This window comes from Octopus sinensis, linkage group LG1 (genome assembly GCF_006345805.1).
Source record: "Octopus sinensis linkage group LG1, ASM634580v1, whole genome shotgun sequence".
NCBI lineage: Eukaryota > Metazoa > Mollusca > Cephalopoda > Octopoda > Octopodidae > Octopus > Octopus sinensis.
In genome coordinates this window covers 77,970,057-77,994,337 of record NC_042997.1, presented here as the reverse complement: position 1 = coordinate 77,994,337, position 24,281 = coordinate 77,970,057, and the positions used below count along the sequence as shown (strand labels likewise).

The 24,281-nt window shown below is 32.0% G+C and overlaps 1 protein-coding gene across 3 annotated transcripts in view; it reads right to left on the bottom strand.

Moving 5' to 3' along the window:
• The window catches only part of LOC115210509 (enhancer of mRNA-decapping protein 4), a 59,986-nt gene extending 35,705 nt beyond the window's left edge, over positions 1–24,281 (bottom strand). For 2 of the 3 annotated variants that reach the window (XM_029779115.2, XM_029779120.2), the window contains exons 1-9: positions 23,493–24,281; positions 19,745–19,790; positions 15,061–15,120; positions 14,617–14,728; positions 13,618–13,723; positions 9,940–10,126; positions 9,034–9,187; positions 5,207–5,421; positions 4,497–4,598 (exon numbers count right to left, since the gene is read on the bottom strand). In XM_029779115.2, coding sequence (XP_029634975.1) covers positions 4,497–4,598; positions 5,207–5,421; positions 9,034–9,187; positions 9,940–10,126; positions 13,618–13,723; positions 14,617–14,728; positions 15,061–15,120; positions 19,745–19,790; positions 23,493–23,958 — 1,448 coding nt within the window. In that variant the 5' untranslated portion in view covers positions 23,959–24,281. The remainder of the gene's footprint in view (positions 1–4,496; positions 4,599–5,206; positions 5,422–9,033; positions 9,188–9,939; positions 10,127–13,617; positions 13,724–14,616; positions 14,729–15,060; positions 15,121–19,744; positions 19,791–23,492) is intronic. The other variant, XM_029779125.2, reaches the window with a different exon arrangement.

The window sequence follows — 24,281 nt, the reverse complement described above, 5'->3', positions numbered from 1 at the left end:
ACTGGGGGGAAAAAGCCTTATTAATCAAGTGAACATATTAGGGGTCAAAATATATACTAAGAAAGATGAAAGAGGGAAAATCAAAGAAGGAAGATATTCAAAGGTATAGTAGAAGGCGATATTTTATAATATGAAGAGAGGTACCTTAGAAGAGTAAATTATTCAAATTTCATGGATAGTGAGTTGATATTAATGACTTAAAATATAGGATCTATTGGAAATAAAATTTACTACCTGCGGATAAAAGTTAATTAGTTAGGTAAAAATATCTTAGGTTAATTATATGTTAAGAATTTGGAATGAGATAATCAAGATGAACCAAATAGTTTCCCCTAGGGACATAGGATTAATCATCATCATCATCATCGTTTAACGTCCGTTCTCCATGCTAGCATGGGTTGGACGGTTCGACCGGGGTTCTGGGAAGCCAGAAGGCTGCACCAGGCTCCAGTCTAATCTGGCAATGTTTCTACAGCTGGATGCCCTTCCTAACGCCAACCACTCCGTGAGTGTAGTGGGTGCTTTTTACGTGCCACCTGCACAGTACTACTTAGTATTGGAGAACATTATAAAAAAGAATTTAATTTTAGTTTGCAATGAAGTTTTTTAATCATTTATGGGTGTTAAACTAAAACCAGTATGGTATATTCGTTCCTATTTGGTTCCTATATTTTATAAAGATATCTTAGACTAATTATATATTAAGAAATAGAAGTGAGATAATCAAGGTGAACTGAATAGTTTCTTTAGGGACATAGGATTCATACTATTTAGTATTCCTACTATTTGGGATTCATACTATTTAGGATTCCAACTATTTTGATTCATACAGTTTAATTTTAGAAAAAAAGAAGAATTCAATTTTAAGTTTGCAGTGAAGTTATTTTAGTCATCTATAAATGTTAATTTGAAAGCTAGTATGGTATATTCCTTTTTATTTGGTTATAAAGAATTAAAATTTGAAAAATATAGGAATATTCACAAAATTATTATTTAAAGTATTTAAACGTTCGGGTCGTACGATGTATACCAGATACTCCCAGCTCCAAACGGTTATTCAACAGATTTGTATTACCCTGATATTTCAAAATTTCATAAGTTTCCATAGAACAAAGTTGACAACCATCCCTATTATTTCTATAAGGTTGCGCTCTTCTAACTATATCCCACTTTAGGCTGAATTCTATATTATTTGTATTTTAGTTCCCAAATTTTACTAGATAATGTTGTGCAACCTGCCTTATGTTTGAGCCTAAAAGAGGAAAAATGATTGTTTAGACGTTTTTTAAAATCTACCGAAGAACCAAAATAAAGAAAGCTATTGTTTGAAGTTATTATCGTGCATTTATAAATCACGTTTTGGACAGAACAAAGGCCAGATAACGGACATTTTGATCTAATCCTACAATTACAACTGGGGGGATAGTGTCCGGTACTGGAATTATTTAAGGACAGTTCACTTCCATTACTGTTATTTAAATTATTGTTAGTATTAGTATTATTTTCACTATTAGTAATTACGTTGTTATGCAAACTAGGGTTACTAATTATTAATTCATCTTCATTATTATCACCTACCATACTTTTATCTATACCACCTCTATTATTGATATTGCTATTATCACTATTTACATCAATGTTATTATCATTATTATTATTATTATTATTATTGCTATTTTTACAATTATTATTACTATCATTGTTGTTACTATTCATTCCACTCCTGGCTAGCTTAATGTTTTTACTATTAAGTCTAGCTACTATGGTAGCCATATTTGGGAGAGTGGAATATGAAATTCTCACTGATTTTTTAGAAATTATTTTATGATATTTATGGGAGGCTGGAAAATTTTTTTTCCAGTATAGACATAAATTTGTTCTTCCCTCTCAGAACCTTACAGTAGTCTGGAACAACTGAATCTCAGTCAGTCAGTTGATGGGCTCCACTACCCCAAATATTCTTAAAATTTAAATCCACATCTTTGTCTGTGTATCTACCTTCTCTATAATGTTGCCACTTGATATGAAAATGTTTGTATTAATGGAAAACCTCTATAATTGACTGATGAGTGCTCAGCATTTTAAAACTGTTGTAATACAACATTTAATAAAATGATGTAGTACGAAACGATCGTACCAAATCACCGGAGTCATTCTTGTTGCTTATTTTGATGTATATAATTATATATATATACATAATTATTGGTAAAAACAGTAAGATAACAAAAGAAAGAAAGATACCTCAATATTATGTAAATAGAGGAAATTTATCTGTAAAATAATATGTGATAATTATTCAATAGCCAAGATAAAACTCTGAGTTTCGGATGCCGAGGTGGAAATCCACAACATCATCTCTTCGGTTATCTGGCCATCTGAAAAACGCTATGAAAAAAGACCGTTATACAAAGGGAAATTACTGTGTTATAATTCCGCTACTTATATAAAAGCACTAATCCAATGACCGCTAATTAAAATACGGTTAAAAGTTCATAGTAAACACGTAAGCATAATCATACGTACACATGCGCGCTCGCCCACCCACATGCGTACGTGTACGTCACTATGAAAACATACACATCTTCACTCACATTTTTTGCCAAATGTATACGCATATATATACAAACTCATACACACACACGCACGCTGTAAAAGTTCATACATACGTCTATATACGCACAAGCACAAGAAAAAACATGGTTAAAGGTAACAATACAGAAAAAAAGCAACAAAACAGAAAAAAAACAAGGAAGTATACAAAGCGTAAAAACCACGTTCATATACGGACATGCCCTTATGCACGCACACACACACACGCCCATATATGTACATACCCGTACATGTTTATATACGCATACACAAAAAAAAGGATTATACATACGCCCAAACCGAAAAAATTGTAAAAATACTGAGTAAAAGCGTCTATATATATATATATATATATATGTATTCTTATGCCCGCACACATCTATATACATACATACATACCTGCCCACTCATACATATTCATACACGTGTACAAATGAATCTATATACACGTCTATATAAGCACAGGAAAAAATGCAGGATGGAAGAGTACAGAAAAAATTATTATGTGTAAAAATATATAAATATATGAAAAAAATAAAAGGTATAATGAGATAAAAAAAACTTTTTGGGACATAATATAGAAAGCAAGTTCTATCTGTATTCTTGGGGGGACCAAAAATTAACAAAAATTTTGTCACATGTGGGCATGATCTGAAAAGTTCTGTCCTTGAGTTTAGACATGTAGTAGGGTCTAAGCTGCTTTTCCAGATAAGCCATCTTTCCATGTCGCATATACAATTATATGTATACAATTATATGTATATATAATTATATACATACCTTTTTATGTATATATAATTAGCAGTCATTGGATTAGTGCTTTTATATAAGTAGCGGAATTATAACACAGTAATTTCCCTTTGTATAATGGTCTTTTTTCATAGCGTTTTTCAGATGGCCAGATAACCGAAGAGATAGTGTTGTGGATTTCCACCTCGGCATCCGAAACTCAGATCTTGGCTATTGAATAATTGTCACATATTATTTTACAGATATATATACATAATTATATATATACAATTATATATATCCATATTTCTGTATATACAATTATATATATATATATATATATATATATAATTATATATATAATTATATATATACAATTATATGTATGTATATATGTATTAGTTTACAGTTCTGTTATGGGTATGATGGATGAAGAAAAGTACTCCATCCAGTGATAGATAAATATTTAATATACACAAGTTACAAATGAGATATTAATAGTTTCATGCTTTAAAGATACATGGCATGCTATATAAATCAGCCAAAGTATTGTATCTCTAAAGTATGAAACTATTTGTAGCTCTTTTGTAAATTGGGAGTGTTTGTGTATGTACACACACACACAAAATCATTGAAGTTTCAGGGCCAGCAAACATAAATACATCTTCTAAATATACATTTTCCTTTAGAGTTCCTAGCTGTAAGGGTAAAATTGTAATAGTCGGAAAACATTTCAAAATTGTTCAAAATAGGATAAGCAATACATAAACTTATGTATATTACAATATGATTAATTTTTTCAGAAGTTTCGATATCTCTTTGTTCTATCCTGTTCTATTTTTGCTTCACTTTACTATTTATTTGTTGTGTACATCTTAATTGGTACTGCATAAAAAATTATATATCTCAAGCAAAGTAAATTATATTACAGCTGCTTAAATAGCATTAATCAGTATTTATTAGAGCTTTATAGGAATATAATAAAAGTGAACCACAGGACAGTTTTTATCCATGAGAGGTGTTCTTCCAGGAACATGGAGAATATACAACTTATAATTCTAAAAGCCTGACAGAATAAAGGAAAATAAGCTTTAGGGTTTATAGTGCAAATGCTGATCAGTCTTTATTGCTAACAATAATTACAAGAATCTAAAGAAATAGAAAGATTGTATACTCACTCAGGATGAGGGTTCTGGTGATCATCAAGGAAGAAAAGACAAGAAAGGGGCTGTCCTCCATGAGGTGACCACTCATGGAGTCTTCTGAAATTACAGGAATTACTAGTTTCATGTTTAAAACATAACTTTATAACACCAACATTTAGCATATTCAACTGAGTCACTAAACCTAAGTTTGTTAGTAAGAGACACCTACAATGAGTACTAAAAATATTTCTCAAATTTTATGAACAAATAATTATAATACAAAATTAAATTGAATTTTTAAAAAAAAGTGAACATATTTAAATAGCATTCAAAGAAAACTTGGTATAGCAATAATATATCTGAACTAAGAGTATGTTATATTCTGAGTGTATAAAAAATTAATATTTTTTTGAGACATCTGATGATAAATGTTGTTGAAGATGTTTAATAGCATATACTAAACATTTATTGAAGAGTATTGAATAGCTAATTGTTTCAAGAAATTAGAATAATCTACAAAATCAATGCCAGACCCAATTTTCCAGCATTAAGCAAACATCCACTAAACAGGTCACTAAAGAAAAATTTATTACAGCTTTCTAACAATATATTAACTGAGTCAATGTAACTGCTCTATTCAGCAGATCTGAATTATACAAGTTACAAACAATAACTTAATACTTTTTACCTCTTCATAAATAGAAAATTATCCTAGATAAAAAGAAAACATTAATAATTCTTACCTGGGAGATGGACCTTCATTCATGGTGATCTGGAAAAATTTAACCATGCCATCCATACTGGCTGTAGCAAGTGCTGATCCATCAGGTGAAAATGCTGCATCAGCAATAGGCTTTGTATGACTGTTAATTCGCAGCACACCACAAGTTACTTCATTAGACATTACACTATCTGTGCCATATTTTTGGCATACCATGTCTACATTCCATATTTCAGCCTAAAGAAAAGACAAACAATTTAGATCAAAAATTTAAAATCTACTCTTCTACTTCAATTTAACAAAACTGAAGTTTAATGTTCATAATTGAAATCATGATCAGTAAATTACAGAAGTTACATGTATGAATTTGGCTTGGGTTTTACTCATCTCTCACATCACCACAGATTGTGCTGAAGGATGCCCTTCTCTGAACGACCTATCAATTAAGCTTTACCACTAAGATTCATTTTCTCCTTCACCTTCTTCCTCATAGACATCAATTACAAGCTTGCTATCATCACCAATAAACTCCACTCTTTTACACAAATAATACAACTGTTCATTCTTCACCAATCTTCCACACTCAAGTATCAACAAAATGCAGCCAAGGCACCTCATACTACATCTACATGTGTACTATATTAATTGCTAGTAGAAAAGGGCTTCGTTGGATATAAAAAAAGCAAAATTTTTTTTAAAAAGAGGCGAAATAATCTAATGGCAGAAAGGAAATCTGCTAGCGACCACATACAGAGAAAAGAGGCAGATAAATTTTCTATCTATCAGTGCACAACCATGTAGATGAAAATGGCATATGGGCGGTGTGGATCAGCTGAACCAGATAATTATTATCCGGTTGGTAGACCAGGTAATAAATGGTGGTGATACCTGGTTTGGTATATAGTAAACATGAGCATTGTAAATGCATTTATATCACATACTAAATCAGGAGGGGTTCGCAAGCAGTGCAACCATCTGCATTTCCAAGCAGATGTAGCAACACAGTAGAGGGCAGGTTATTCCTCAAAAAAAATAAATGCAGGAAGGAAGAGCAAAGCCTACCAGAAAGATATACCTCTGAGTTCAGAAAAAAATCAGGGGTCGCAAAAAGCAGTGTCTACATCAACAAACAGAAACTCCCAGTGGATCGCCAGTTGAAACGTCTTTCCAATGTGCATTCTGCAAAGTTGCAATATGTAGAGTGGGATGTTTTACAACTTTCCATGATAGAAATATTGTGAATATTGTTTGTACATATGTATAATTAGATTGCATAAATATTTTTCAAATTTACTTAGTTTTACTTTTTATTTTAATTTACCTGTAATTTTAATTTGCCGGCAAGGTGAGTGACAAGTTTTGATTTAATTTCTATAGTAAATCTTTATTATATATGTTCCTGTGTATTCATGTATGTGTGTGAGTATATTTCATTCAGTTGTATTTAATCTTCTAGTTTTCTTCAAAAACAAATTCCAGTATTTCAGTTTATTTTACCTTTATGGTACACCTGTTCTTCTGTGCATTAAATTCAACTGATAATCTAGTGATGTGCACAATTCTTCTGTATCAAAATTTTGTTGCATACCCAATTAAATATTAGCTGATGACTCATTTTCTATGGTAATGTTTAAACTATATTTTTATATTTTGATCAGTTTACCTGTAATTAGAGTCACTTTGAGACAAAAATTATGCAATAGAATTGAATAAGAACCCTTTCTTCAATTATGTTCCAAATATCACATTAATATGTTGATAAGTAAAAAAAGTTACAGTTGTTTAATGAAACTAGTCTAAATTCATGATTATTTTAGAATTGAATTGAAACTCATGAGGGGTGTATTTTGGTCAGAAATATAGTATCGAAATATAGCATCTACACATACATTTATATATGTGATGACTGACATGCGTGAATGTATATCCATGTGAGTCTCTTCAATTCTTTGTCTCTCTATCTGTCTGTTCCCTATGCATACAAGGTAATAAATAGTATTACACCCCATAAGTGTCAACATGTAATTTTTTTCTTTTCATTTTGATTAAAATATTTTATAGAGATAATTTTTCTATAGTCAACTATACTACAGGACATTTTATAACACGTCAATATCATATTTTGTATATGAGTGTGTATGTGACTGTGAGTGTATTTCCACGTTAGGTACATTATTATTAGGTACATATATACACATCTACACATACATATACATGTGACAACTGACATACATGAATGTATGTGTCTCTTTTACTGTATAGAATTACACCCAAGTGTCAACATGTAACTTTTTTTCTTTATATTTCAATTAAAACAATATAACATTTCATAGGGATAATCTTTCTATAGTCAACTATGTGTATGTGTCTGTGTTTGCACGTTCGATATACGTACAAGATAGTAAAAGACATTTTAAACCACCAGCACCACTTATATCACCACCACCACCACATTTTGTATATGAGTGTGTGTGTTTCCGTGTTACGTTATTGAATACACACAATCTACATGTACATATACCTGACAATTGACATGTATGAATGTATGTGTCTCTCTCTTTCTATATGTATATGTGATAATTTTAATTTTCATTTGGATTAAAACACATATCTATACACACTTATACATATGTGACAACTGAAAAAAATAATGAGGTGAAAAGTTATGTATGTTGGTCTTATTATATGTGAGGGTCGTTACATTTTGTATATGAATGTGTATGTGAGTATGTGTGGCTCAGTTTAGGTTTCTTCTACAGCCACACCATTTCAACAATTCACTTCCCCATTGCTGTCTCTCATTCTTGCCCATTTGTAGAATGTACCCAATTACATACATCTCCATAACACCTACATTCATTTGACTATCAACCATACGATGGGTTGTGTTAGATGCAATGCCAACCACTGCAAAGGGGAGTATATCTGAGAGCTTTTTGGTGCATTCAAAAATCACGTATCCCCCAACCCCAATTTTCCATGACAGGTTAGGCCTGGATTCTTCCAAACAGATACATGAAATGTCACTTAGTCAAATTAGCCCATCATTTACTCCATAAATGTTTTATTGTCAATGCTTCATTTTCCCCGTATCACCTGTTTCAACAAAACTGTAATATTTATACAAACATTGCCATTTTAATCCCAAGCAATGCTGGGTATCTCTGCTAGTTACAAATATTAGAACTCATTACCACCAAATATCTTTTCTGGCAAAATATCATCCCTAAAATAGCCACCACTGCATTACAAAGACTACCCTCCCTCTTCAGAAGACTGAAAATACATTAGCCCATAAAAACTACTAACTCTCAAGAAAACTCCAATGGGATCCACAATAGCATACTACTTTGATACATGAGATGGTACACACAAACACCAAAGACCACTTCTAAAGAAGCTGACCCCTCTCAGTCTTTTCCTTTGTAACCAGAATGGTATATGCTCCTCAGAGCTGACTCATACCACTTCTACTCAAGCACTCCTCACCTTTATCATGTGCACCCTTACCAATCTCAGGTCCCACACTAAACACTCAATCTTTCCTCTTTCCACCACAGAACACTGCTCTCTAGAATTCACTGCCTACACATTTCATCTACAGTCATTGACTTGTAAATATTCAAGAACATTAACTGCATTAATTTCAATTATCTCAGAGGACCTGTGAAGACTCAATGCAGCCTCTTCCTCCAGACCACAAATTATTTTTTTGAAGTCCAGTTGTTCAAATCGTAAATACTACTTCCTTTTTAATTTCAAAAATAAAATTACATATTTAACATTTAAGAACAAAAATTTTAAATTAGTTAAAATAATGCTGGATGTAGTAAAATAATATTTAATAACCTTTTCTCCATGAGTGATAAGAAGCATCTTAGAAAAAGAATTATCCTGAGAAGTATCATCTTCAGATTCATCAGGAATGTATGGACACCAGAAGACTCTGTGAAATTCAGACTGATTATCATTGTATGAGACAATGTTCAGCAATAATTTTGATCTAAACACAGTTTAAGGGAAATGTATTCTATTTTTAACAAGCCTTTCACCCACTTAGTATCGTGGGAAAAGGAATTAAAGTGACACCAAATTGACTGAATAATAATTATAGCTTCTTTATAACAAAAAAATGGAGATTCTTGAAAAATAAAAAATAAAAAAAACGAAATTCTTCATTAACATCGCTGATACCTATTTCTATCTAAACATTTGAAACTACATGCTGAAATTACTTAGAGCCCAGTACATATCAAACTGTTCCCAATTTAACATATTTAATAAAAAAAAAAGTTTTCTATACATAAATGATAACTTAATATTTCTCAATATAATCAGGATACACTTGGGAAAAAAAAAGATCATATCTTAAAAGAAAAAGTTTCATCATGGTAGTGTTAAGATGTTATGAAAGCAACAGATTATAATCAAGAGTATCTTGAGATGTGGAATATCTTGTTTAACGTGTAATTTTAATGGTGAAATATCACTAAATTTAAAATCATTTAAACTTTGAAAATGCCTCAGTTCAATATAAAAATTCAAGGGCAATAACTATTGGGGAATTTTTATTATAACTGCTATTATCTCCCCTATTCCCAACATCTTGTCTCGATAGAACCCAAAGCTTCCATTTACATATTAAAATATTGAGAAATCCCAACTCCAGAATTCCCTTTGTTTTTCATACAAGAAAAGGCTTCATATTAATGCAATCATTACAACTAAAAAAGTAAAGAAGTTTCAAAAGGATACTGAATTTTGCCCTCTGAGGCTCCAGTAATTTGATGTATATAAAGGTTTCCCATTTCATCAATGGCTGCAAGCAGTATCTTATCAGTGAAAGCAAAAGCCAAGTCAGTCACACGTCCACAGAAATCTTTTAATAATGTCCTGTCAGCAGTTTTCCGATTAAGTATGCGTACATTAGCACCAGATTTACCTGTGTACATATAAAAAGTGCTTGTATTTTCAATATAAAAAAAAAGATGATTAGGCAATAACATATAAAAAGATTTTTTTTTATTTACATAAAAATGAAAGTAGAAGATTAATCACAACATAGATTTTTTTCAAAAGATTGTGCCACACAATCAATTGTTAGAATCGTAGTCATCACTTAAATGAACAGAGGAGTACTACAATTCATGTCAGTAACAACATCAGAGTTATTAATTTCAGAACTATTACTAAAAACAACTTGGCTTTCATCCTTCAATAAAATAAGTTCCTGCAATGATATTGAAATAGCGGTGTGTACAGGGTGATAACAGTGCATTTGTCTTCACTGATGTCAAAAACCATATGCTACCATAAGAGGTTGAATGAAATTACATGGGAGAGGGAGGGCCTACTTTAAGTGCAGCGAACTAAGAGAAGGCAGCTGGGCAATGAAGAGATTGTTGCTGAGATGCTGAAAATAACTGATGAGATAGGGCAATCACATAGTCAATCAGGTAGTACAGTGTATCTAATGGTTGACATAGTTATATCATTGTCAATTGCTACAAAAACAAAGGAGAAACAAAAGAGCAATTACAAAAGTATCAAATTGATGGATCAGATTATGAAAGCTATTGAAAGAGTTAGCATAACTGATTAGAAAGAGAATTCTGATTTATCTCTATTGCTATCCATTGTACTTTCTCTCTCGTTTCCACTTTTATCACGCTTTCTCACCTCAAGTATATCACTCACTGACACACATCACTCACTTCTGCTTTCATTACTCCCTCTTTCATCACCAAGCCACCAAGTAGCTGTCGTTCATTCTATCTTTTATTACTCTCTCTTGCACAGAGCACTCTCATTGTCTCTCTTATAACACCATCTTGGTTATGTTTTCTATTCAATATCTTATGAACCATTATGTACTTGTCTCTTAACCATGTTTCAATTCCCTCACCAACAACCATCATGTAACCATTCTCTCTAATACACAAACACACACATTACATTCTTTTCTAATCACACTTCCACTATGACTCCCTTCCTTTAGACTCTCTAGCACTTTATTTTCCTCCTACAGTGCTCTTTCTTTATAAGGTGTCTCGCTATACCGCGTCCCCGCATATAACACAGGTGGTTTGAATGAACCCCAAATAATTTGAAGCAGAATTTCCTTCATTATTGCTCACAACCTGCAAAAACCTTGATTAAAAGCAGAATTTCAGCAAATTTCAACAAAATACCTTAATCAACAGCTTGAAAATATTGCAGTCAGTTACCATATAATCTGGTGCTCATTACATGTTTTGTGTGCATAATTTCTTTGATTTTGTGATGAAAACAACACCTTTTTGACCAGTGAGCACTTTTGACAGTTCGTTTTCCACAATTTGATTGGGGGTTCAAATGAGTCAAACAAATTAATATTTAAAGGATGTAATTAACACCCTGGAGGTACAAATTTATATAAAAAGGAAACCATATTCCACTTCATTCATTATAATTTCAAGCATATTTGAAGAATGGTTCTTCAAGTTATTTGTCCCTATTGTTAGGAGCCACCTTAGGAACCTCAACCTACCGGAGAAAGCTATCCTCTTGCTAGATAACTGCTCCGCCCACCCAAAGGGAGACATCTTACAGACCAGAGATGGCCAGATCAAGGTCCTCTATCTACCTATGAACACAACCAGCAAAATACAGTCCTGTGATGCTGGCATCATTCAGGCCTTCAAAGCCACCTGCAAGAAGGAACTCATCCTGGAAATGACAGAATCCCCACTTAGTGTTCCAGACTATCTGAAGCAGCTTACTATCAAGGATACCAGTTACTTGTCAGGCAGAACCTGGGCTACAGTGTCAACCAAGACCATAGCCAACTGCTGGAACAAAACCCTTGATGCAGCCTTCCCACAGCCCCAACAGCCAGAGCTAGGGCCAGAAAAAGAGGAATTCATGGGATTCACTGAGGAGACCAGGGCAGCAAAACAATGTCTAGAGGAGACAATGACCCTGAAAGACTGGGTTAACAGGTGGCAGAAAGCAGAAGAAGCCATACCCCCAACAGAGACACTAACAGACCCAGATTGTGGAGCAGATTGAGGAGGAGCCAGATGACACAGAGGAATCAGAGACACCAGCCCCAGCCAAGACACACACAGGGGCTATCTCACATCTCAAGTGGCTTATAGAATACAGAGTGTGAAGACCATGACCCAGTCTACACCATGCATCTGAAGAACCTGCTCAGGCAGACACAGATTAAGATGAGGAAAGGATTGTGCCAGAAGAAGCTGACAGACTTTTTTATGTGATTGAATAAAAAATAAATGTGAACTTTCATACAATGTAACTTTATTAATCAAACATACTTTTAAGCACTTACAATTCATTCACTAGGTGGTATAACATCAGAAATGCAATGTAAAAGCATTTCATAAGTATTTATTGAAAATTCTTATTTTAGAGTCAACAGGAACTAGTTACGGAAATAAACAATGTAAACATTTTTTTAAGTTATTGTATTTACTATAATTCATGATATTTTGTAAGTAATTTATTGGTACAGTATAATAAATGTTAAACTTGAATGTTTTTTTTTGTTCGTGCACTTTACTAATCAAACCAAATATCTCATTTTTTTCTATTATCGCCTGCCACCCTACCCCTTTACCCGTGAATCTGTGGCCTGGATAGAACGCGGTTGGTTTTCTTGGACCCCATAACCTGTGTTATAAAGAGGGAGCACTGTATTCAGTTATATGGGTGGAGGACTCTTAAATCTTGTCAGGGACATCATAATCTCTGTGATACTGATGAACAAATAGAGATAACATACAGCAGAGTAAACTCTTTAATCTTGTCAGAAACAAAACAACCTTTCTAGTAACCACAGAATGATAAAGTGTCCCAGTACAGTCTAAAAAGTTGTTGGTGATAGGAAGAACATCCAGTGATAAGAAGCCATGCCAAAAATTGGAACATAGCAAAACATGGTTCTCAACATATGTATGAGTATAGTAATTCTAAAAGAGCAACAAACTATGACAATCCATCCAACTGATGGCTGCTGAGAAAAACCAACATAAAATGATGATGAGGATGATGAAGGGAACATAAACTATAAGTAGGACCTACCATATTTTCAGATGCAAGTAACCAAAAGAAAAAGCATTACATTACAACTGGAATCTGTACACAATCAAGTCAAAATTCAAAATAAACCCAGATTTTAAAAGATTAAAATTTATCATCATATATCAGTTTTGTATGCTACAGGTAATTTATATGTTAATCATTCAAAAAGCCTGTCTATTTTCTTTTTTCTCCTCTACTTTTAGCCATTTAGGTGCTAGAACCAGTTTTTCAATACCCTTGCTCAAACTCAATTTGAAAAAAGTTTTGAAACAGGTTTCCCACTGTTAATGCTGAAGTCCCAACATTCACAAGAGTACACTTCATATTTGAAACAAAGAAGACTCTCACCTCGAAGGCAATAAGCAACAAACACACCATTTCTGTGAACAGCAACGAGGTTGCCTAAATATTTCCGAGCTTCCCACTCAAATTTCACAACTGTTGTTGTTTTCACCTAAAAATTATAAAAATAAATAAAAAAGAAAAAAGTATTTAATGTAAAGTAACTTTCTAGATGTTTTCATTCAAATCCATCAACTTATACAAACAGGAATAATAAAATTCCTATTTAATTATTTTCATCAATTTTATATAAGAAATCAGGTTTTACTTTTTTCCTTCACTACACATTGTCCTCAGTTTGCAATGTATATTCAATTTAAATGAGAGTAATATCTTAGACAGTTAATCTAAGATGTTCACTTAAGTTCAAATTATGGCATTTAGAACTGATAAAATACAATCAACTTATCAAAATTATACTTGGCAAACTGATTAAACTGGTTACATTTTAAGTGATCAGAGTAGACAAGTAACAACAAATAAATTTATAAAAATTAAGTTTTTGTAAAATATTCAAATATTATTCATATTTGAAACAAAGAAGACTCTCACCTCGAAGGCAATAAGCAACAAACACACCATTTCTGTGAACAGCAACGAGGTTTGACAGCCTTTCATTAAAGGCTGTCAAATTATTTTAATCATTTAAAAAGTTACGGTAAAAGAAATCTATTGAGTAAATACCTATTTGGAATAGAATTTTAACTAGAACAGGTAAAATGTCTTTATAACATTAAATACAATTTACTGGATTCGTATGGCTTCATATACAAATTAAAAAACTTGAGAAGAACCAACTGAAAGAGGAATTTATTAATTTCCTTTGTTTTTAAATGAAAAAGTAAAAAAACCACTTTAGTTCTTGAAATGAATGCTGTACTCTCTATTATTACATGCAACATAAAAAATAGTTTATAAAACCAACTACTATCACAATAGATTTGCACTCAAAAGATACAATTTTTAAAATTCATTTTTTATAAGTCATACAAAAAAAAAAATTACCTTGTTGCTCCCAGCTTGATTTTCTGGATTGCTACTCAATCTGCTAGTAATAACCTCCACTTCTTTACTCTTGACACTGAAGGTATTAGCACGATCATTTCCTTCAAGAATTCTGCAATAGCAAAGTCAACATTCAATGATTCTTCAAGTTGTATTATTTTGATATAAGTCAAGATATAAAATCCACCACTTTAGATTCTAACAATATACATTTAACATCACACAAATATTTTTATTTGAATAAATACTTTAAATAACAATAATTTTACTGTACCAAAAGACGAAACTTCATGTTTTTTTTTCTACAAGTTAGTATTTACTGTAATATTCATCCACCTAAAAGTCAATCTGTATATTGAGCTATAACTTAGCATTTCTTTTCATACTAAAGTATTCGTAAATTGAAAAAATTTATATATTAGAAGTTCGTAAAGTTGTACTTACATTCTCTGAGTGTTGTTAGAACTTCGGTAACCAAAAATGGCAGCAGGTTGTGCTAAATGGCTAAATAATAAAGAAAAAAATTGCAATTATAATAAAATATATATTATAAATATATATGCAAGATTATCACTAATAAACTGATAAAATTATATTCAACAGAATATTTTGAACCAATGAGTAATTGAAAAAAAAATAAAGGTTACAAGAATCATCCTACATGAATAACACAATATCAAAAAACATTATATTGTTTTTCTTTAAGTTTTCTACACATTTAAAGCTTTCATTATTAACCAGGCAAGCAGTCATATATCAAAAAAGAGAGATAGAGACTAATAATATACAGAACTAGAAGTTTGAAAGAAATTGCTGTAAACCACAAACTGGAACTATGGATCCCACAAGGTTCCAGCTGGACGCAGCATGATGGTGGAATGGTACAGCAGTTAGAGCCATGAAAGAATGGAAAGATTGAAAAAGAGAGCAAAGAACAATATCAGTTACATGGAAGAGAAGTTATAGATAGCAAAGAGAAACATTAAAAGTAGTATGCCAATGTTCTATGATGAGAGAACCAGAGATGTGAGGTGTTCCTGAATATAAAGCAGTGTATCAAAGCAAATCCAGATATTGTTGGGGAAAAATATTTATGGAATTATGATGCCGCACTTGCCTTCACTGATTCTAAAAGTAATACAAATATTACCATGAAAGGTTGCTGAATGAGGAGAATGTATGGAATAAAGATAAACTGTCTCAAATAAACAATACTGAGAGACTTGCTAATGAAGTTGATAACTACACAGTTGAAAGAACAATTAAGAATGTAAAGGAAGGGACAAGCAAGTGGACCATCAAAAATAATCACTATGATGCTGAAAATATCTGACAAACTAATACAGGGAGGTGTCATTCACAATCACTGGTATAATAGTATCATTGACTACAACAAGTGCAAGAGATACCCTAGTTAGAAGCAAGTGGAAGGTACCCACAATGTCCTTTTCCAAGTAAGATAAGTACACAAGTTCTTGCCAAAGATCAAACCAATACATCTAGTATTTGTTATCCTAGAGAAAGCCTTGCTCTGTAGTTCTGTGGTGACAAAACTAAATGAAATGGCATAAGAGACGTGAAAATGACATTAAGAGAAACTGTTGGAAAAGTAAGAGTTAAAAGGAACTCAGTGTACACATAGGTATCTAGAATTCAGTTCTCAACTCTTTTTTCATTATTGTTCTCCAGGTCATAACACAGGGATTTAAGACAAGCAATTGGAAAAGCTATCAGCTGATGACCTAGGCTTCATATCTGAGTCAGCCAAAGAATTAAAGAAATTTCAAATGTGACACCAAAACCTAGAATCAAAAGGCCTGAAAATAAACAAAGCAATGACAAAAGTTTTTGTTAGCAAGAAAGAAAATAAGGCTTTACTGTATCAGAGAGGTGACAATACTCAATAAGTAGAAAAGAACTAGGTAGGAAATCTGTACTATAAGCCAGTGCTACTTAAAGTGGTGGTTCATGGACTGATGCTGATCCACAAGCCATCAGCTGCCAGTACATGGTTTGTTTCCAGAAAAGAAAGAAACATTTTAAAATGCTTATGTAATATTGTATAATTTGTTTACAAAATAAATATAAGATAAGAAATTGTCAACTTTTATTAAATATTATATCATAGCTGTGGCCAGTGCCCCCTGACTGGCTCCTGTCCCGGTGGCATGTAAAAAGCACCATCCAAATGTGGCCGATGCCAGTACTCACTGACTGGCCCCATGCCAATGGCACATAAAAAGCACCATCCGAACGTTGATTGATGTCAGGCCCGCCTGACTGGCTCCTGTGCTGGTGGCACGTAAAACGCACCCACTACACTCTCAGAGTAGTTGGCATTAAGAAGGGCATCCAGCAGTAGAAACACTGGCAGATCAGATTGAAGCCTGGTGCAATCGCTAGCTATCCAGACCTAAGTCAAACCATCCGACCCATGCCAGCATGGAAAACTGACGTTAAACATGATGATGATTATATATGTTATATCCAGTATTAATTAATATTACTAAGAAATATTACCAGTCCCTGGCACATTGGGAAAAAAACTGCCAGTATGCCACATCAGATAGTTTATGAAGCATTGCTGTAAACTACATATAAACTGTGGCTGCACATGAGACATAGTAGTAACACAAGCAAGTCAACAAAGAAAGACTTCATATGTAGCAGATGCACAAGAGTAGCTAGCAGTAGAAGCATCCATGAAATATATTCCTTATACCAGGAAAGCTCATTAGAAGTAGTTAGCCTCTGTTACTTTGACACACTGATTAGTAAGGGAAGTGGATGCTCTGAGAGCACAAGAAGGCCAACAAAGAAACAGGGGTTTCATATGTAATAGATGCACAAGAGTAGTTAACATTAGAACACCTATAATATAAATTCTTTCAAATGGTCAGATCTTGTTACTAAGAGGTCTTAACAGGGGAAGAGGATGTTCTAAAAGTATAGTAAACCAAAAGAAAGATGAGATGGACAAAGTTTAGAAAGCTATTACCTCTGTTGGAAAAAAGAGGATTCTCTCTCTCAATGAAGATCAGAGTGTATGATGCATATGTACAAAATATGATGCTGCAGAGTAGCAAAACATGTCAATGATAATTTTTTTAATTGACCACATAATGTTCCTTTTATAATTAATGAATTTTAAAAAAATGAAATGTCTAATATTATAATTTCTAAAAGTAAAAATAGACTTAATAAATTTAATGTACTTAATAAATGATAATAATGACTATGTAATGCAGGAGTATATATTTTGGGTTTGCTAGTAAGTGATGGAGGCACATGATTTAGTGGTTACAATGTTGGACTTGTGATTGAGCAAAACACTTCATTTCATGTTACTCCAGTCCACCCAGCTAGCAAAAATGAGTTATTCTACAACAGACTGGAATTGTGTCCAGTGAGAAATATACATACCACAGAAACGAGAAAACAGCCCTTATGAGTCTATATAACTTGGGAAGGAGCTTCATCCTTTGTCATAGGTATGTGATGCATACCTACCCAAGTTGGTAAATTTTCATTATAAATAATTCTGTTCATACAGTATCACAAATATAATCTGGTTATGATTTGTTTTCAAATCTAATACACCCTCAGAAACAAAGTCAGATTCAAATAATTGTGTCCCAGAAGAAAAATATGTTTTTGTACTCGTACTTCAGGCCTTGTGCCTAGAGTAGAAAAGATAACACCCTTTTTCCCTAAAAGTTTTGGGCCTTGTGCCTAGAGTAGAAAAGAATAGCCGGACTAGCACAGCAGTATACCCCGTGACAAAAATCTCTATACACCACTGATGTAATGAATATATTAAAATGCATACAAGGAGACTAACAATACAGTTATCCTTTACATCTTCCAGTACCATGTAAGGTATTGCTAAATGAAGGATGAATTGGAGCTAAATAACAATCTATATAACATAATACCTAAATCTGCTTTAATAAACTTCTAATCTTGATGAGGATTAAGAAAAATGTGGGTTGAGAGGAGTTTTGGGAAAGAAGAACAAAGTGTTTAGTATAGGATTTGAGGTGGGGAAAAACAAAAGAAATGTAGTTGCAACAGAAGAAACAATATATGACCATTATGAAATTTTAAACACCTAACCTCAATGCATACTAGCAAACATTGTTATTTAAGAAATATTAATTTTAATCCTAAGTCTTATAGTAATAAATGTAAATGTTTCCCATGTTTTGGAGGAGGTTAAGGTTAGAATCTAGATTTGATTTCATTATGTTAAGAAAATGAATAGCCCAACATTCGAAGATGACCAGGCACATACTCTCAACAGACAGATGATCTGGGTTATGAAGAATTAAGAGTTCTACTCAAATACACAACAATTTACTTTCAGTGAAAATGAAAAAGACATATTCACTGAAAGTGAACATTAACTCACAGCCAATGTGTTTCTATGATTTACTTAGTATTTCAAACTGTAGTTCTGAAAAATCTTGAAACAGCAGATTACAATTGGTGCAATGCCTAATAGAGTGTTTTGAACATAAAACAGGTAGTAGAATATCTAGGCCTGATATAGTCTGTTTGAATGCTAAAGGGCTAAAAAAAATTCCCCAAAATTACATTCAAAGATATGAAATTTATTACAAATGTGCTGACTAAACTTTTGTAAAAGTTGAGTGTTTTTTTAACTAAAAAATTCAAGCTCTCTTAAAATTCTAATATTTTTAGAAATTCATTATGTTAACATTTAGACAACCCTAGATATTTCATATCTACATTGTATGATTAAAACTCTCAAAAGAGAAAATTAAGACAATTTGATTAAATTAGTTGTAGAAAGAATCAGTGCAAGTTCAAAATCAGCTTCACCCTTTTGTTACCATATTTCTGCTGAGATGCTCTGTGTTTCTTTCAATTAATTTTAAATATAACAAAGAATTTAGTAAAATAACTTAGTTATCATTAAGCTAGTGTTAGGTACATAGATTGTGACTAAAGTTTGGTGGAAGATTTTAATTCAGAACTTTTGAAAACAAGACATTTGTACTACAGAGCCAGAGGCGGTTTTAGCAGGGTTGGTATCAAAAGGGTTAAAGATGAATTATTTGTTATATTCTCTAAGAAACAAACAACAATAAAATTGTTAACATACTTAGCTCCTCCAATATTTGTTCCACCATTATGATTGCAAACAGATCCTGAAAAATTAAGAAAATGAAATAAAAAGCCAGGAGGAAGTAACAAAAAAAATAATTTGTAATTAATTTCTAATGTATTTATATCCCTTAGATCAAGATATTTTATGGATACAAGTCAATCTGGATGAGTGCACATATCTGGAAATAAAACACTTGATGACAGAGACCAAAACAGTGTAGTTATAAATATTGCAAATATATGTTCTGAAGAGGAGATCAGCAGTTTGATAAACTACAACCTTATGAAAAGTATAACCTGTATCAAGACAATTTATCAATTATTAGCAAACACACCAGTCAAGTTTGCTCAGGATGACTGTTTAATCTAATACTTTTGGATTTGATGTTAAGTAAATATTTCAATATTTATGTTTGAAATAAACAATTTCAGTATTTAAATTCAATACGGCATAGAAGTGGCTGTGTGGTAAGAAGCTTGCTTACCGACCACATGGTTCCAGGTTCAGTCCCACTGCATGACACTTTGGGCAAGTGTCTTCTACTATACCCTCGGGCCGACCAAAGCCTTGTGAGTGGATTCGGTAGATAGAAACTGAAAGAAGCCCATCGTATATATGTGTATATATATATATATATATATATATATATAGTTATGAGATAGGGGTTGTAAATTCAACCCTCCATGGGATAACATATATCCAATATACTGCTAGAGAAGTACCCAACAAAGCTAATACATAAATGTTAAAAATTGCGATGCAATTAATTCATTTACTGTATTAGGTGGGCAAAGGTAAAATTATTTTTACCGTAAATTAATAATACAAAATGAGAAAATGGAGAAATATATCTAAATCAATCATCAACTATCAGATAATACCGAATCATATACTTTATTAAAACACTACACAATAGCAATGAGATTAGACATTAATACAGTACAATAATTACAATCAATATGGTGAGATATAACTAAATAAATATAACAAGATATAAAAATACATATACGTTATAACTGACAGCTGTTTCGGCCATGAAGATAGGTATGTCTCATTTAACCTATTAGCCATATATTGCAGGTATAAATGAGACATTAACAAGAATATCTTACGGCCTCTTCGGAGATTCTAATGCAAGTATGAGTACAAACCCTAAAATAATTTACATATAAATATAAATATGAGTGCATACATACTCATATCCTTACATATATATACATATACATATACACAATAATACAATATAAACAATATAAATCAATATACATCAACAAACACAATAATGTTCAACCACCAGTTACCCTCTACATAACATTTTCTGCCTACTTAAACTTTAATGCTGAAATCAAGACAGTGTTTTCATAAAAACGCTAGTTTACATTTTTATTTTACTTTCTACATATGTAAAATAATTTTAATACATCAAAAATGTTTAAAAGGTAATCTGTTTACAAGCAACTACGTAATTTATTGTGGATTTCTGTTAAAGATGGTACCATCCAAACATGTATTATTTTACATTTATAGTTATTAGTGCACTGATGGTGGATAAAATTAGAATAATCATCTATTTATATCAGTCAGGCTATTTTCATTTTCAATTTAGAAAATTATCAATAAAACTTAGTTATAAACATTATGAGTAGAAACGTTTAAACCAAAATTAGATTTTCATGAGAAAAAACACTTAGGAAATTTAAATTCAACAAAACCAAATGAAATTTTCACTAAGTTCAATAATAATTTCAAATCCTCAAAAATTCTTTTATGTTATGGTTGCAGTTTTGGTACCTTTGTATTAACACAACTCACCAAATGAACTCAGCATAACTACCTAAAATTCTGTAGGTAATTAATAATGTAGATACTTTGTAACTATGCATATATATATATATATTATATATATATATATATATATATTATATAAAAGGGCTTAGTAAAATAAATTACTTTGCCGCATACTGAACTCATTAGAAATAGTAGCTAAAAAAACTTTTTTAAAACTATTTCTAATACTTAAAGAAAACCTCTCTCATATAGTGTTTGCTCAATTCAACTCACGAAAGTATGGGGGTAAAGACATTAAAAAATCAAATGCAAAGGTTATTTGAGAACGTACGTTTCAAGATTAGTCAACTCGACATTTCTATCATCAGCTCAGAACTCCTTGGTTTGGATTTGAAAACACTGATTTTTTAATGTCTTTACCCCCATACTTTCGTGAGTTGAATTGAGCAAACACTATATGAGAGAGGTTTTCTTTAAGTATTAGAAATAGTTTTAAAAAAGTTTTTTTAGCTACTATTTCTAATGAGTTCAGTATGCGGCAAAGTAATTTATTTTACTAAGCCCTTTTATATAATGTAATAATTTGAATTCGCCTTAAATGGTCCCTTTGCATACTGAATACTTGGTGAAATTGATTAATAATTAATTAATTTTACCCTCAATTGTTGAAATATATATATATATATATATATATATATATATATATATAAGAGAGTTACCGCTAGTGGTTAACCCTAGTGCTAAAAATAGCTCCTTTTTCTGGTATAGCCACCAAAGTTGTTTAACACCAGCCACTTGGTGTTAAACTGATGGTATTATTAAATTAATATCTAATTTTTCACCCTCATTTATGAATTTATATATATACAGACACACACACGTGTACGTGTGTAATCGTCCAAATTTAAATCAGTTCAAAATTGGTAAAAACCAGACTAGTACCGATTTTCCGATAATACAAGAAAAATCGCTTATTTTTTCCACCAACCACAATTAATTATCGCTTACTTTTCATCAAGCTAAAATTTAATCCCTTTTACGTGACCTTCACCATTCACACCTAAACTACTTAAAACAAATTTCAATTCTTTTCAAAGTTAGAATGTGCCATATATATATATATATCTCTTGACATAGTTAATAGACATGCTTTGGATGTAATTCCAAATTTGTGGATCCGATTGAAATAATGAGAACTGTAACACTGGAATATGTAACCAGTACACTACTTTCATTATTGAAATTTTTGATTCTTTGGTATTTCATTTTCTCTTCGCAGATGCAAGTATTAAATATTAATCCTGGCAGTAAAGAGGAAACAAATACTAGTTAAAGACGTAGTTGTACAAGATATTAAAATTGCTTCTTTTTTTTTTTTTTTAACCATTTTAAATTCACTTTCACATTTTTGATCTCAATAAAACACTTTTTCTTTCATAGACTACCAGAAATGAAAAAACCGCCCTGATTTCTAATTAAAACTAGACAAAAATAAATGAGTATCTTGACACAGTAGTAAACTTGACAAAATCCGTAAGTTGCATTATTATTGAACAAAATCATACCAACTACCTTCAAAAGAATAATGTCATATAAGAAAAAATAAATGAAACTTTCTAAGACAATGAACTGAGTAGAGCGATCAAAGATGACTCTAAATTTTGTAAAATTTTGAATTACTCCAACATATGTATGTTTAACGCACACTTCCAATATCTATAAATATTCAGAATAGGCGAACAACATAGAAATTTAAAAACAGGCTGAAGTATCTAGATGCATATAAATTAGAATTATCAAACGCAACTATATATTTCCTGTTTTGTCTGTAATGGTTTCTAACATTTATCATCTTCGACTTTTTCAAGAAACAGCACCAACAACACGCATAGTCGACAAATATACTTGTTCCAATAGAACGGTGAAGATAAATTAGTTTGAATGAAACATTTACCTGAAGGTGCAGTCTTTGAAGTGGAATCAGTAGAGCAATTTATCAAGTCGTTCACAGATTTTATCTCTTCTATAAACTGAGTTACGGATTTCATGTCGCCGATACTTTGAGTTTTGGTACCGGTCATATTAGTGTTACCTGTAATGACATTACTACAACTAACATTAGTAGTGTTAGACACACTGCTACTTAAAGAATCAACACTGCTAGTTAGTTCTGTTGGAGTCGAGCTGGTTACAGAATCTTTACTTTCTGCCACTAGGCCTTGACCGGAACTACCGCCAACTACCTGAACTTGAGGTTTCGTTGTAGTAACACTTTTGTCCGCTGATGGTACTATTGATGGACCAACATGAACAGCTTCACGTGTTTTCTCACCATCCTTGGTATCATCCGAGGTGACAACGGATGATACACTAGAGTTAGCCAAACTGGACTCACTGCAGTTACTCCCGACAGGATCCATAGGTTTAGAATCGCGTTTTTGTTGCAGAATTCAAGTAGCTTCTGAAATAATCTCCAAATTTAAAAAAGAATTTTCTTTCAATCGTTTACTTTGTTTTGGTCTTTTTATCTTCAAGGGAAATCCGTTTGTATTTTTTAATTCAATAATAAAATACTGGTAATATTGAAAAATGAATTAGAAAAAAAAGAGGACAAAAATAAAAAGATGTTTGAATAAGACAAATGGTACTGATTTTCTTTTTGTATCTGAAAGAGAATAAATATACCGCTATTTGCTGCTTTTCCAGCAGCGGCCATGAGAATATGGCGGTAAGCCTTATGATC